Source organism: Etheostoma spectabile, chromosome 1 (genome assembly GCF_008692095.1).
Source record: "Etheostoma spectabile isolate EspeVRDwgs_2016 chromosome 1, UIUC_Espe_1.0, whole genome shotgun sequence".
NCBI lineage: Eukaryota > Metazoa > Chordata > Actinopteri > Perciformes > Percidae > Etheostoma > Etheostoma spectabile.
Genome location: NC_045733.1, coordinates 25130706 through 25147389, shown reverse-complemented (window position 1 = coordinate 25147389; position 16684 = coordinate 25130706). Strand labels below are relative to the sequence as shown.

At 39.0% G+C, this 16684-nt stretch overlaps 2 protein-coding genes across 5 annotated transcripts in view; one reads left to right on the top strand and one right to left on the bottom strand.

The window, feature by feature from the left end:
- rec114 (REC114 meiotic recombination protein) overlaps positions 1–16684 on the top strand; it is a 50053-nt gene that overhangs the window by 19732 nt on the left and 13637 nt on the right. The window lies entirely within an intron of this gene.
- nptnb (neuroplastin b) overlaps positions 1–16684 on the bottom strand; it is a 30105-nt gene that overhangs the window by 6055 nt on the left and 7366 nt on the right. For 2 of the 3 annotated variants that reach the window (XM_032522040.1, XM_032522030.1), the window contains exons 2-5: positions 12995–13342; positions 7458–7632; positions 5341–5435; positions 1936–2069 (exon numbers count right to left, since the gene is read on the bottom strand). In XM_032522040.1, the coding sequence (XP_032377931.1) occupies positions 1936–2069; positions 5341–5435; positions 7458–7632; positions 12995–13342 (752 nt within the window). The remainder of the gene's footprint in view (positions 1–1935; positions 2070–5340; positions 5436–7457; positions 7633–12994; positions 13343–16684) is intronic. The other variant, XM_032522049.1, reaches the window with a different exon arrangement.

The window sequence follows — 16684 nt, the reverse complement described above, 5'->3', positions numbered from 1 at the left end:
TGTGTGTGTGTGTGTGTGTGTGTGTATATATGTATAGTATATAGAAAAAGGGCTGTCAACGTTAACAAATGCCATTAATCTAAAAAGATGAATGTGTTATTATTTTTTTGAATTAAGTTTGACCCCAAACTCTTCCTGTTATCGCAACGCGGATGGTCACGCTTCATGTGATACGTGCGGCTTGGCAAATAGCGCACCTAATCAATGACAAGTGGCAACTGCACTCATTCACTTTGGACGTGTTAAAAAAAGCAGAAAGGCATTTTGCCGAAACATGAGCTAGCCAGTTTCTTGAAGTTGCAAATAAGTGGGACATAATGGGCAAGGTCACAACTATAGGAACAGAAAACGCTCGCAATATGATTGTCGCTGCAAGGAGTCATGCAAGCATTTGCCATGTGTGGCGCACATGTGACAAAGACTGATCATGTGGCTTTACGGGACAATGGATTTGACAGTGTTTTAGCAAATGCCATAAAATTGTCGGACTTAGCAAGCCTCTCGTGGACCAATAGAGGAGTCCCTCGTCCAGGATGTACTGACACGTTGGAATTCAACTCTTGGAATGATCAGGCGGATTCAACACAACAAAGAGCCACTGAAAGCAACGCTGGCACAGCAGAAACAAAAGTCTAGCCACGCAAACCTCTGCTGAATATGATAGGCTGGCAAAGTTGGAAAGGTTGCTGGAGCCAAGCAGGTAATGTGATTTCTCTGTCTTAAACTTTACTGATAAACAAAAGTCATTGTAAGTCACTTTAACTTAATTTAAGGCCTATGCCCTAAATTGATGCCATCTGAATGAAAACTGTAGTCATTAAGTCAATTGTGTGGTGTTTTGCATGCCCTGTAGGTACATTACTGAGCTCCTAGATGATGAAAAGTATGTATCCTGCTCTGTGGTGCTATCTGCACTATATCATCTCTTGCGTACAATGGATGTCTCTAAAGTTGACTCTGCCTACATAGCGTGCTTCAAGGCTAGATTTACAAAGGACCTCAATGTGCGAAAGGAGAACTAGGACTTAAGTGCTTGCCCATAGCAGAGAGGTATGGCAAAAGCTAAGTGAGAGGCTGAAGGATGGAGAATCTGCACCACAGGCCTCTGGAGAAAAAGTGGAGCCAGAGCCACCAAAGAAGAAGATGGTCCTCCTACAGATGGGATCAGATTCTGATGATGAGGTAGTGTCCACAGATAAACCTCTAGAGAGGTACAAGGCAGAGTCCTGTGTCAGCATGGAGACATGTCTACTACGGTGGTGGTTGTCACAAGCAGCTACTTATAATAAGCTGGCCCATATTGCAAAAAGGTACTTAGCTACACCTGGTTCAACAGTGCCATGTGAGAGACTGGCAGTCAACCTTCTGTAGAAGAAGAGGTCAGCTCTATCATCTAAAAATCTGCCTGAGCAACTGGTTGAAAGAAGACTAGCCTGTATGATTGGTTGACAGGAGGCATGATGCACAGATGCACACTTTTTGAAGTGATGATCTTTAACCAAGAATGTAGAGACTGTTCTCTCTCTCGACATACTTCATGGCAGTCTATTCCTAAAATAGGCCTACTTATTGTTGCACTAATTTGATTTGTTACTATGGAAGAAAAAAAATATACAGATAGGCCTACGCTATTTGTGACTTTGTAGCAGACATTACATTGTAACAGTTGTTAGTTACTGCTTATTTCAGCAGTTCATATAGATGCTTCAACAAATTTGTTAATGGTTGAGACAATAAAACTGAAATTTTTTTCTTAAACTCGTTTGTCATGCATTCATACTGTATATTTTAACACTATGTTTACAAGTAAATTCTAGTATTTAAAATTTGCAATTAATCGTGATAAAAAATTTTAATCGATTGACAGCACTAAAATATATATATATATTGTGTGTGTGCGTGTGTGTGTGTGTTTGAGAGTGTGAGAGATAATACCGTGTAGGATGTTCCGTCCACTTTACGCCATGTCCAGGTGGGATGTGGGTAACCAACAGACTTGCAGTAAAGCGTTCCATTTTCTCCTTCGTTTTTATTTTCACTTCGCTTATGACCAGTGATATCAGGTTTTGCTGGAAAAGTAAAATAAATGGATCATTAGCTGAGTTGGCAGAAGTAAGACATTCAAAAGAACGTTTTAAGTCCGACCAGATGGCATGAATAAAGAAAGCATGATTGGCTTCTCTGGCAATGGTAAAACGTTGTGTTTTCTCTATGGCAGGGTTTATACACCAAATTGGCATGTAAAGTTTCCTTTGGAAATGTCACAACACAAGCAATTGCAGTTGATAGAAGAATGGATAGTTAGTGGGCTATTAGAGATTTAAAAAAATAAAATAAAAAGCCATGCCTCACATTGCATCATTTAGTTCAAGTCATGTCATTACTTCATATGTACTTAACAGTATCTCACACAGAGGTTACTGATTTTTTTTTTTCCATTTGACTCTGCAATCTTATGATAGGTTTTTCTTTAATTCTCTAAAATGGAAAAGAAAAGCTAAAGCATGACACAGGGGATATTGATTTTACTCTAAGGTAAATGGGTATCTACTTCTGTATTTGCAAATATACTTTTAACACAATCAATTTAACACATACTGTAGCATTAATAATATTTTAGGAATTAGACTACAGCTCCCATTCGTCTTTGACATAGACGTGCGGTCAAAACCACATAGGGGCAGTAGTTGATGAATGCTTATTCAAAATAACTTGCTAATATAAAGAAGTTGTGTTAAGTAGAAGAAAATATTTTTTTTAGTAGTAGATACCTGATAAGCTTTAAATATAGACAAAATAATCCGGTATGACTTTTTCGTGTATGGGAAAGCTAAATGAAAGAAATCCTATTTGTTGTAAAAGTACATTCAGTCTAGTAGAACAAAGGCTTGCCTTATAAAAAGTATAGTTATGGGTGTGCAGCTATTTTGAAATCACATTTACCCCCGAACTCCAGCAATGGGAATATCACCCTGGAGGAGATAAAAGCATTCCAATACAATTCATAATGAGGTCCGTGAAGAGGGGGATCAGTATGATATGAGAGTTTCCAGATGTTCTTGTTTAAAATAATTCCACAGTGAATTCCACAAAAGAAATTTTGAGCCCAAGGAAAATGGTGTGAATATTTCCTAATTAATTAAATAACTGATAACAAAAATTCAACAGAAAGGTTATGAATTTAATAAATGTTGGCATATGTCATTAAGCACTGCAACAGATGCCAAGTCAAAGTGATCTATCAATAGACAATAGTCTTTCCCAAAGGTGAGACACAGAATCTCCATGTAACTCTTCACAACATCAGGAAGATAACTGTTCCTGCTTTTCCACTAATCCTCAAAATTACAAGAATTCCTTCCATGCAATTAAGCATGATAAGAGAAAGGCCCGGAGTGAGCATTTTTCAGCTGTGTATGGATAATGAAGCAGGAGGGGTCTGAGCTCTTTGGTGACATCACCCCGCTCTAATTATGGTGCACACGTGCTCCCAGAGCAGAGGAGTGGCCAAGCTCATTTGTGCCTTATCCTGACTGTATTATCTCAGTGACAGACAGCACAGAGACAACCCTCAGAGTAGTGCTAAAACACGCACAAACCTCCATTTCACACTACTGGCTATGATTACTGTGGTTATTAATCTGTGTGAGCACAGAAGCAAGGTAAAAAAAAGCTGATTAAGATGACATCAGACAATAATGGGCAATTTAATCAAATCCTTCATTGGTTGCTTTATGTTTAAGTGGCTACATGTTTTGGTTTTGAGAATTTGTTTAAAATTGTATAAACTTGGCCAATCAATTTTTTTTTTTTTAAGGAAAATGTAATATTATTAGTATGGAGGTTAAAACAATTTCATAGAGAAATGTGATCAATGTTTACTTAAATTTGAGAAATATAAGGAACCAAATATGTATCTGTGGGAAGCTTAGTATCACAGACAATAAACCACAGAGATGGCTGGGACGGGATTCAGAGCCTTAATCCTACAACATCACAGAATCCTCCATCTGTTGCCTCTGAGCTGAGTCCTGCAAGGATGAGTGTGCCAAGGACACTGTAGGCGAGGGATCTCAGTGAACTGCTGCCAGAAGCGCAGTGCAAAGCTGGCTAGCATAACAGCGATCTTGCTACCTGGGTCACAAAGGATCTCAAACACTTCTAGATAATTACAAGAGTGTTTAAGAACTGAAGAAAATGCTTTGTTAATGTCAACACATTCTGTTATTTTAAATTTAAAATAGACCGACATTGCATGTCTATTAAGGGCATGCATCATCAGTTTAGTTGAAAGACTGACTTCTTCCTCCAGGGGACAAATAGCAAGCTTCAACAGTCACAGGCCGGCAGTCTAGTGATGGCGAGCACACTTCAGTTTGAATGGTGATGAGTCCCATCATCACACAATCCAGTGGAAGCAGAACACACATGGTCATCACCCATGTTATGCAATCAGGCAGCGCTTTAAGACATCCATGGAGTAAGAGTCAGGGCATGCTCACTATGCACCATAGCCATGCCATAACAAATTGGCTTAAGCACTACACTCAGGCAAGCTTCTCTTGAACAGGGTTTCACTTGCCCTTTCTCAGAGAAGAATCCTTATTCAAGTTGATGGCTTTGCTGTCAGCTTGAATGAAACCAACACAGTAGTTCTTTGTTAGGTTGTTCTGCTATTACATAGACTGTCCTAGTTCACATACTCTACTAAAACCATTATTAGTTCTATGAAATATAAAGGTGATTTACAAACCTTAAATCGTTTGATCAATTCAGTTTTCTAAAGTGTATAACTGCTTTTAAGGACGCCTCCTGGTGGGCTTTGTGTTTGCAGGTATTGGTGAGCAGGTGCAGTGTCTTTCTATTTTTTTAAGATATTGTTTTGGGCATTTTAGCCTTTAATAGACCGGACAGCTGTAGACAGGAAAGGGGGAGAGAGAGAGAAAGAGGGAGGATATGCTGCAAATGGCTGTAGGTCGGACTCAAGCCCTGAGCAGCTGCGTTGAGGACTGAGCCTCTGCATATGGGCGCCCACTCTAGTAGGTGAGCTACCCAGGCGCCCAGTGCCTGTCTATTTTGACTGTTGTCTCAGTGAAAGTGTGAGTGACAACAGCCTCAGGATTGGTCCCTGTGATCTGCACTGCACTGGATGAATTCAAACATCTTCGTCAACAAGGACCCTCTTTACGCAGCTTTGAGTGTTTACCTTTCTTAGGAAACCTTTATCTATCCATATCTCAGTAGAAAACCACAATAACATGGTAAAAGCTAAAACTAAAGCCAGAGCTTAACAAGTGGTATTTGATGTCATGCATGTAAGATGTGACAGATTAATCTTACCTTTTACTTCAATTGTAGCATTTGCGTTCGGTGCCATGTCAAATGTGTAAACACACATGTATTCCCCGGAATCATCTGCCCGTGGTTTAGCAATTCTACACACACAAATACAAAACGCCAACTTATTCCATAGTCTTAATTTACCAGTCACTTAGACTGTTAGTAGTCAACTAAATAAAGTCAACTTATGTCAGTTTATTTATTTTTTTATAGTTTGGACTACAGCAGTAAAATAATGAGGGGCCTACAAGTCAACGAGAGACAAAGTGTTGTCATGCTGTTATATAACGAAACAGCAGCTCTGGATTCTGCAAGGAAGGGCACCACGGGCATTTTAGCTGTAAACTTCAAAGTAATACTGATGTAATATGACAAGGAATTGACCAATTGGTTTTATCTTGTGGCTCGGAAACGTCTGGTATGTCTATGGAGGCGACAGTAGCTTTGTGCTCCAGTGATTATACTGTGTGACAGAAGGCACTAACAACTAGTTGGTACTTAAGGTATGGTTGTTTTTTTTTGTAGTTAAATGCATAGGTACGTAGCTATACTTCAGTATCTGGCTTAAGTAATATGTGCTGCATATTGTTTTTGAAAATTAAAATGGTGAGAAAGAGTTATCTCTACATTGTTCTCAATCAATTTCCATCAGAAATCAGTATGGAGATATTTAAAAATGTCAGATGTGTGGTGAGTGAACTTTAACAATAACACTGTGTGACTGATATTTTGCTGCTGTAACACTAAAATTTCCCTTTTTTTGGGATCAATAAATCTATCTATCTATCTATCTATCTATGTAATTAAGTAAAAACAGTGTGTAGTTCCTTTTTAGCAACAGTTGGCTTTATTTGCAATCATTTCTCAAAAGTTCTCAAAAATTACATTCCAGGATATAATGTTAGTGTCCCTTCTTTTGTCCTTTCTGACAGAATGAGGTTTTGGATCTGAATAAAATCAGTTCTAGCCTAATGTAGTCTCGCTTTGCCAGACCTTCCTCTACATGTGTGCGCTCAAAGTTGTTTTAGTCGAACAACAGAAGACTCAGATTGGATAGCCGGAGGTTAAAATTTCAACACAAACAAAATGGATTGAGCGAACATCCGGCTGAACAGAGTAAAATCCGGCAGAATTTCCGACAGCAACGGAGCAATCCCAGAATTGGAAGTGGATCTAGACTAAGCCTAGTGTTACTACTGTAAACCTTTAGCTTTACAGATATCACACATAGCTAAATAATAATAAATAATTCCTGATACATAACACATTTTTCGATGTGCATCTTAAATCTCATTTTCACTCACTATGACCACTACTACTGATATAACAAAATATTGTGCCAAAACATGAACAATAACGTCGCTGTCAGTGGGCTTAGGAAAAAATCCACCAAATAGACGGTACCCTAGGATACTGTTACCTGAAACAAGTGATTTAACATCATTGCTCATTGTACACACAGTTTAGCAATAAAACAAAATGCTGGAACATTACTGAGTTTTTTCATTTTGGTTTTGAGCGGTATGCACTCCCATTAACCTGGGAAGTTTTAAACAGTAACGGTAATACAGCGTGTAAAACGTTAGCTTGATGTCTCGTCAGGGGTGTGATAAACAGTAAATTCATGAAATTCAGTGTCCATAACGCTACTGCATTGCAATTCACTATTTTCTCAACCAGTTGTTGAACAGAGAGCGCCATCTAGTAGGCTACGAAATTAAAGACACTGGTTCACGAAGCTTCATTCGGCCATCACTATCTGCAACACTGTGGTCTGATCCATTCAATTCTGACAGTTATCCAAGCTGAACAATTAACCTGATATACCTGATAAAACTGATTTCTGAAAATGTGAGCAACACTCCCCATTTAAATTTAGAGACCATCAGTACACTGCCTTTGTCTCAGTAAGGTTCTGCTTTCCAACATTTTCTGACAAGAACTTTACCAGACCCCCACTGTTTGAGATCGAGATGTGACTATCCAAGGCTACCTTAGCATAGTTACCTTACCTTACCTTTTGCTTTTTGTTTGCATAGACACTTTCAATTTAAAATTAATTTCCTCATACTAAAAATATATCCTACTTACTACATAGAGGAAAAGCTGTTTGTCACCTGTATGCTGTGTTCCTCTGCTCTGTCCGTGTGTTTGTGATTTCCTTTCCACTCTTCACCCAGAAGCTTTCCTTGTGGGGAGTGTGGGCAGTGGTGAGGTTACACTGCAGGGTAACTGGTTTGATAGGGGTGTCCGCTGATAGGATGATCTGATCAGAGGCATTGATCTTTGGTTCTGGAAGACAGAGACAGTCAAACCTTATCACAGAAGTGGGGTTTAACATTGTTCTAATGCTTCCACCCGTGCTATAGTAGCTGTAGGCTGTATGCTGTTTTATACAATCTGTGTAGGAGGGTGTCTATAAAGTGAAGACAAATGTGCACACAACAAATAAACAAGACATAAGTACATTAAAAAGCTGTTATGCCTTGGATTGATCATCTATCTTTAGAGAAAAAAGTGTGATTAAGTAATATTTCTCTATGGATCAGAAAATGCTAACATAACATCTCTCTCTTATTTTGTGGCCAACTAAATTATTATTTATCTCACACATCTCTTGTTAGAGCACTGCATTTATAAATACTTTTCTGAATGCTCTAGTTGTACAGTCACACTGACTATTTGACAGATAGACTATACACTGCAGCTGATAACTGTAGTAATTTAATGTCTCATTTTAACAGAGGAAACTGAATGGGCTCTCAAAAATGGCTTACCATATGCTTGCATGTGAATGTCATCAGAATATAGAAGTAAAAAAGATTTGGCTGAAGATTTATACAACACATACAACAGTCCTTTGACATTCAAGTTTTCTGCTGAACAACTACCTACATTATTTAACTCTTAAATTGCTAAGCAATGGTTACTAAACGACACCAGGGTCCAGTTCTCAGGACGTTCAGGGAAGCAGGAGGTGTCATCTGAGTGAGGCGCCCTTTACTCTGCCTTGAGTAAGCCTCCTCCACCCTGCCCCTCCTCCTCCTTCAGGGCTGGCCAACCATGGCAACGATGGAGCCCCCGAGGGGAGGAGCAGAGAGGAGAAGCTTTGTAATCCTACTACTGGCTGCTGCTACAAGGCCACTAGCAAAAGGGTGGAGAGGGGAAAGAATGGCTACTGAGACCTGCAAGTGACTTTTATTAGCATTCATGGCACCTTCTCGTAATTCTGTTTACTCGATACCTAAAGGAATTTCTCTTCCCTCCCCTATTGCATCTCTCCCTCCCCCACCAAGCACAACCTCATGTACTATTAATAGTATTTTTGAGACATGCATACACACAACATGAGGTACATAAATTAACATTTAGCAAACACGGCACAGTGGTCCACAGGCAACTTAACCAGAAGGTTGTTTGTAGGACACCTTGTCACAACTTAAAATATGGTCACTGTTTCATAATGTATTGCCATAAAAGAATGGAACTACATATAACATGTTGCTCTAAATGAGTCAACCGGATCCCCCTTTTCCTCTTGTTGGTGCATTATATAAAGTGCTGCATTTAGATCAAGATTGTATTCAATTAACCGACAGATATTATATGAGGGATGTTACTTTATTAAATTGCCAGTTTTGATTGGATGTCAAGTGGGCTACATTCTGTTAAATTTTTCCTAGGTGTTTTTAATCTATTCAACTAAATAACTGAGACATAGTAATCAACTTGGCAATGTCTATATTTAGGAAAGCATTATATCATTGTAGAAGGCAAGGCAGGCCCCAATTGTGATAGTGTATCACAGTACTAAAAAATGGCCCCAAAGTGTGATATTTTATCATAATACAAAAAATACACTGTCAGAGAGATGTCCAAGTAACTGTGCTGGCAAAGAGAGACTAGTGGGCCACCTGAGCGCGTGGTTGAGCTAAATGGTTTGAAACACTCATTCTTCATTGTTTAGTACAACGCACATTTGTGTTACTTTGTAATACAAACAGTTTAACTTAACATACCACTATGACTGTTTTAAAAAGAAAAGTCTCACAAATGTGCTTACTGTAAAATAGCTACTTTGCTTTGAAGTATACAGTATGCCTGTACTCAAAATACACTGAGATCTATTTTATTAGTTTAAGTGATACTACATAGAAAATACATGCATGTGTATTTATGAAACACTCACCCCTTGTAGGCTTGAAAAGTGGCTGAAAAAGGTTTGAGGTTTACTTTTTCTCAGAGAAAGAGGAAAAGCATCCACAGAAACTTCGCAAACCATTCCTGCACCATGATCTACTTTTCTGATTACTGGTTGTATTTTCAGCAGTTACAGTTTTTTATTTGATGTACCAACCGACAATGATGCAAGAGTGGGGAGAGAAGTTTCTACAGACATTTTGAAAACCCACCACCATTGGAATCAATTGTATTTGACATGAATTTAAGCTGACCACAGCTGATGGTCTTTGTTAAAGCAATATTGGAACATTTTGGAAATTTCCTTCTTTTGCTTTCTTGTTGAAGATGGAGGGGAAGAACTATCCACAAATTTTTGTATACTGAATATGAAGCTACGTCCAGGAACCTAGAAGCTTAGCTTCAAGACTAGAAACAGGGGAAAACAGCTAGCCTGGCTTTAGGAAGTCATTGCTCTCGGCCAAGAAACTAGTCTGGCACATACCCCCCGTAAAGCCACAACAAGACATTTTTAAACTAACGGTAGGTTTCCACACAATAAAATTTCGGTTTGCTTTCATTGAGGTTGAATGGAGACAAGATTCATTCATTGATTGGGCAAAATGTGATTAAATCACCGAGGCAAGCAAAACAAAGTTGACAAAAGTTTAACTTTATTCAAAGGAGGACCACTCGAGAATCAATCAGGTCCGCGTTTGTGTTTGAAGGTGGGAGTTACAAAAAAAGTCTGACCAAGATGGCGGAGGTTATCAGAGCTGTACATGAAAATTTGTATGTGATTAAAATGTTTCTACCCAAACATTGGGGTCAGTTAGTCAGGGCACATACACCACTAAATAGACCACTGCATATATAGTTTAAACACTCAAACTTTTCAGCTAGGCCAATCGCTAGCATGTTTGGACATTGGATTTCACTGTAAGCCTACCTAGCCTGGCAGATAGGCTACTTGTGCATTTGTTTGATTACATGTTTTGTTGGCGAACATTGACGCTTGTATCAACAAGGATTGTTGTTTATATGTCATAGGAACTTAAACAGGGTAAATACACCACCAAATATACCACTATATATGTTAGTTTAAACACTCAAATTATTCAGCTAGCCGACAGGTAAACCGCTAGCATGTTTGAACATAGTATTTCATTGTAAACATAGCAAGGCAGCTACGGTACATAGCTGGAGATCACTAAATCATTAAATTGACGGAGAGCCTCATGCCTATGATATGAGTGGTTAATTTCAAAAGCTACAATAGCAACGATAGCTTGCTAGCAAACTACCTGCTAGCTACTTATGCTACCTAGCTTCAACCCTCTTTGCTAGCTGCCCATCAGCCAGTGTTCTGTTGCGGTCTTGCGTGTTGTTTTTGCGAACATGCCCCCGAGGCAAAATTTCCCTTGCCAAAAATCGCAAGATTTTTTGCTGTGTGGAAACCTACGTACCTACCTAAGGTTTGTGTACAGATATAACAAACAAGATATAACAGGTCAATTAATGAGCTTTGGAGGTGGCTGTTTTAATTTTGAGGCAGGGCTAAACAGGCTGTTTACCACTGTTTCCCGCTGCTGGCTGTGGTTTAATAGTTACAGTATGGACACGAGAGTGGTATCGATGTTAAAAAAATAAATAAAGCAAAACTTTGGCAAATTAGCGTATTTCCCAAAATGTTGACCTATTCCTTTAATTAGACTACAAACACTACATTGAGAGTTCCATACCCAAAGGATAGATTTGGGTAGAGTATCACTTTAAGCACATGTAGAAAGTACATGTTAAAAAGATCTATCTTTAGTAGATATTTTTTGTCTGGGGGGTGAGGGGTGGTTGGAACATTTTAATATAACAAATCCAAATGCCAAAACATTCTGATTAAAGACCTTTGTAATGGGAATGAAATTGTACATAAATCTACTGATTCTGGGTATACTGATTAAGAGCAATCCATATTAACTAACTAAATTAAGCAAAAACAAGAGAATCAGACTGTCATGTTTCCCCAGCTACAAACTATACATTCATATCAATGGGCTATTATGTATAGCCTGTTATATACATGTAATAACTGTTATATACATTTGGTAACTTGGATATTACATGTATATATGGAGAACATTTACTCAGTAATGACAGAATATATTTAGTGAGGACTTGCAGGTTTGATAAGTTACATGGTGGCAAGAAAAGTGGGAAACAAGTAAACGTGCTGCTGCACTTCTTATAATGTTTTAAATTACATCAGCCATACACCTAATGAAGTAGTGCTCACAGAAATCCAAATTTGTCAGTCCAATCAGAAGAGCCAGCATGGATCAAACTCCTCTAAGCTTCTCAGAGAGCTTCACCATTACTAACAACATTCCACATGTCCCTGTGCTCCAGTGGGCAGAGCACTGAAGCATGTACAGATTAGAAGGGTCCAGTTGAAATTCAGTTTGTTTGAATGTTTAGGTGCATAGAGCAGAAGGTTAAAGGATATAATGTCATTACTGATTCACAGTCACATGCTTGATGGCTGAGAAGGCACAAGGTTACACAGTGCAAAGGCAATTCCAGAGTGACTGTTTTGCAGAAGTGAAATCTCTGCCTCATCTGAATGAGGAGTGAGACTCTCAAGGCCCTCACGTGGTCTTATCCGTTATTGGATTACCAGACACAAATTTGAAAGCAGAAAATGTTTTGCTTTTATCCGTAAAGAGTTGACAGCAGGAATCACTCTTTTACACCTTAACGGATCCCTCCTCGTGTCTTCTTACAGTCCCATTTACACTGTGCCCAGAGTGAAATGGCCAAATCAAAAGCACCATTACTTCAAAGCACCACTAGGTTTCTGCTATATTAAGCAGGCAGGGCTTTGAAGTAAATAAAACAAATAATGTAACGCAGGAGACACAACATAATGCTAAGGGAATAAATATCACAAATAGATCTAGGAATAGGAAATGGGTGAAATTAGGATACATAGGAAAAAGGTCATGATCAGAATATTGTAAAAGGACACATGAGACAGTAAGAACAAAGGTTTAGGGTGGGGGGAAAAAAGAAGAAAATGTCGATAGAGACTCGGTAAAGTTCCTGGGTTTGTGGTCATTTACAACAAGATGCTCTATGGGATTTGGGCAGAAACAGGGACTTTATGGAGTTCAGTAAAAGACAACGTAAATATTTCCCAAACCAAATTAAGAAGAAAAAAAAAATTACTCAAAACAAAACATAAATGGCAACCACTGGCATATGGATTGAGACAAGTTTAATGTTCATTCTATTATACTTTTAAAAAGCAACTAAAAAAAAATAATAATAATAACATGATTGGTGTTTGTTTTAATGTTGTCTGGCCAGTGACCGCTGTGGTGAGGGTGGGCTCCTGAGAGGTTTTTAAGGGCTAGAGTGGTTGGGACAAGGGATTGATAGTTTGTTCATCATCTAGGTACTAGGGACATAGACCACTCACTCTGTAGCACTGAAATGGTGGCCTGGGCGCGGATCCAGGTGATGGCCGGGTTTTGTCGGAGATCATTGCGCTTGGGGTCGTTGCTGGCCCGGCACTCATAGGTCCCAGAGTCCTCCAATGTGAGACGCGTGATACCGAGCACACTAACCCCATTGGCGCCGTAGGCCGTGTTGATGGATACCCGCCGTTTGCGGGCTCCGTCCCACAGCTGTTTGAAGGAGTCAGCTCGGTTGATCTCAGCATACCACCACTGGATCTCTGGAGTCGGGTAACCAACCACGTCGCAGTACAGCTCAAAGGTGTCCCCCGTAAGCTTAGTCTCAGACATTGGCGACTTCACAAACCCAGCTGGAGAGGAAAAGTGTATTGGGATGGTAGGGTAGGAAAGGGTAGAAGAGGGTTAGAGCAGTAGGAAGGTGTGGAAAGGCCAAGGGATGGAGAAATCAGGAAATCAAATAGGATCAGAGTACATACAAAAAAAGAGTGGATGATTAAAGGCAAATGAAAACGAAGCAAATCATCAAATCATTGATAGGTGGAAAAATAAAAGGTTAATGATTACCTAAATCCAGTACGTTCAACATCAGGGTTCCGTGACCCACTAAGGTCATACAACTGTCTAACAGAGTCATAGTCAACCAGTCCCAAGTCCAGGCCAGCAAGTAGTGCTGATATCTTGTGTATTTCTTTTCCTTTTTGCTTTGTCTTTTTCTCTGACATTTAACCTTATAAAGATGAGTGCAGCGGGATATTAAAAGTGTGCCTTTCATGTGCTTATGCTTGAGCAAACTGTTCACATTAGTTGCAGTACATTGAATGCAATACATGTAAAGCACACCTGACCTTTCAAATTTCACAAAGCACTCAGTAAATACATGGTAGAGGGGAGAACTATTTGTGTATTCTCAGTGTAATCAGATTACTTAAAGGTTTGTTTGTAAGAAAGCCTTGTCAAGTAGGTGAACAATCACTTTAGCCTTTTCTACGCTTACTGTGTGGCAGCAATCAGTATCATCCCTCGTACTTGACCCCATTGACAGTTTTCTAGAAGAAAATCTTGAAAGTTTGGCCCCAGTCAACGTTTTTTGTTGGTTAAATGCCATAGTGGCCATTTCTAAAGCAACGAAGCATTTTCATTGCGTGCCAAAATTATATTTTGCCAGTCCTGCAAATGTGTCTCAGACTTTCATAAATGTTTTAATATGCTACACTAGTTTCTTATAATCCATCAAACCATTTCCTACACCCACTTTCAGGGTCACGTGGTGCTGGACGCTGTCCCAGCACACACGGGTAGGTCTGTCACAGGGATAACAGATACACATGAAAAACATATGCCCACTCATATTCACACCTACAAGCAATTTAGAGTCATGATTCACATAGCATGCGTGTCACTGGACTGTGGGAGGAAACCTGAGATGTTGAAGGAAACCCATGCAATACTTGTACATGATATCATAGCACGTTAAAACATTTTAAAAACATATTGAATGAAATTACTCACATAAGTTTTGAAAAGTCTGTATTCTGTCATGCTGATATTTACCAGGTTTCTTATCTTTTTTTCCTAAGAACCTGAACTGCCAGTTAAAAGCAGTTCACAAAATCTTCACAAATAGATGCAACTGTGTGTACGTATACATCTAATCTCCATATCAGCTTTTGCTGGTAACACCAGAAATTAGGACATCCAGCTCTCATTTTGGATAAGCTGGACTTTAACAGCAGGTTTTTCAAAAATCACAAAATGCACATATGGTCACAGTGGAACAGGATAGTTTGGATAGAATCACACAAAGTTGACTTGTGCTTTTAAAGCACACTTCATTTAAGTAAAAAGCGGAACCTGAATATATAATCATATCCCAAAAACATCACACCACTAGCATTTCATCTTAAGGAGTTATACAAAAAAAACATTTATTTATAACTATCTTACTGTCATGTGGAATTGGAAACACATTTTAAATATTGAATCGAAATAGAACAGGAGCCATAAGCATTATTACCACAACTGTGAGTGTAGCATGATGTGTCTGTGCCTGATTCATGACCTTGTTTCACATCAGTAGTTAGCCCAACAATACAGTGCCAACCTTAATGATCCTCATCTAATGACAAATCACCTGGACCACAGACACTGTTCTCTGCTGCCGCTGCAGCCCATCAGCTGTAAACCACATGTGCTTAAGTAAATTAGAAAAAAAATAGCATTGCATTAAATTTGCCCTGGACTGTTGTAGAGGAAATTGCAACAAAGAGCCCGTGGTCTCTTGAGTGTTAGACTGTGTGTTGTGTCTAAATACAACAGCTTACAGGCCACCCCAGATATGTCTGCTCAAAGTAATGTCTCATAAGCACATGAACAGATAAGCCCGTGGAAGCCATAAGGAAGGAGTGTTAACTGCATTCAGCTTATCCCCATAATGAAGCCAGTTCCATTTCATTTAAGTAATTGTATTACTCACAAGTGAAAATAAATAGCATTCACAAGGTTCACAGTACATTATTCTCTGTGCACTGGACTCAAAAAAGTGAGTATAGCCAATAGATTTCATATGCTTAACAATACATGATTTTTAGTTAGTGAACGTCTGTTGCTTGACACCAGTTTGTGACTCACAGTCATATGAAAATGAATTAGATGAGGGGAAAGAGAAGTTGTGAGGAGAATTTAGCAAATAAATATAGTAATTGGAGTATTCCTGCTAGATGCATCTGAGGATATTTGGTGCTTACAACTTGTGTTTCTATGTGCAATGCCTAGAGATATGCAGAGTAATTAGCATTTGTTTCTTTTCTCTGGAAACATCTGGGCCCATCAAGCTCACCACATAATCCCAGAGGGTGAATCCAAGTCTTTCCGCCTACACTGTTAAAGCAATATTTCAATTTGACAGAACATCTACTATGGCATTCTTTACCACAGCACATGGCACACATAACTATTGTCAGCCATGCATAAGTGCTCATAATCACAGTGTAGTATCTGCTTAAAATAATTGCATGTCCTCCAAGGTGATGGCAAATTAAATCAGAAAATGGAACAGATGACTTCATTTAAATTCAGGCTCAGGGAGGCTCTGTGGAGAAATACCCACAGAACAAACTACAGACAACACTCGGCCAGTGAGCAGACCAATTTTCGTGTTGTTTAAACAAGGAGCTTATACTGGCAGTGAAAACAAAACACAAAGCAGCCAGCCGGTACTCATTTATTTCAAAGGCGTGCTGGGAGACAAGAAGTGACAAAGAGAGGTGCAAAGGAGGGTGGTCAGATCTCAGCAACTTGGTGATAGAAAAAAGATGAGATGGTATCATCTTATGTTATGATTGTTTAATGCAAAAAAGACCTTCAGTATTTCAAAGCGCCTAAGATTATGTCATTGAATTCATATTTCTTTCAAAACTCAAAGATAATCGAGTGAAAACAACATGAAACTGAGAAATACAGCTATTCCGCAACGTTTGCCTGGTAAATGACTTATTTGCAACTTCTTAATTTCTAATCAAAACAGTTGATCAATTTTATGAACTAATGAATGAATTGACTAATTGCATGGCAAAGACTTCTGTAGAAAATGAACAGGTTCCAATTTAATGTTACCATGCATTTTATGACAAATTAACAGTACTATGTATGTGGTTTGTGACAGCAGTGCCTAAAGGCAACAGCAGCACGGATGG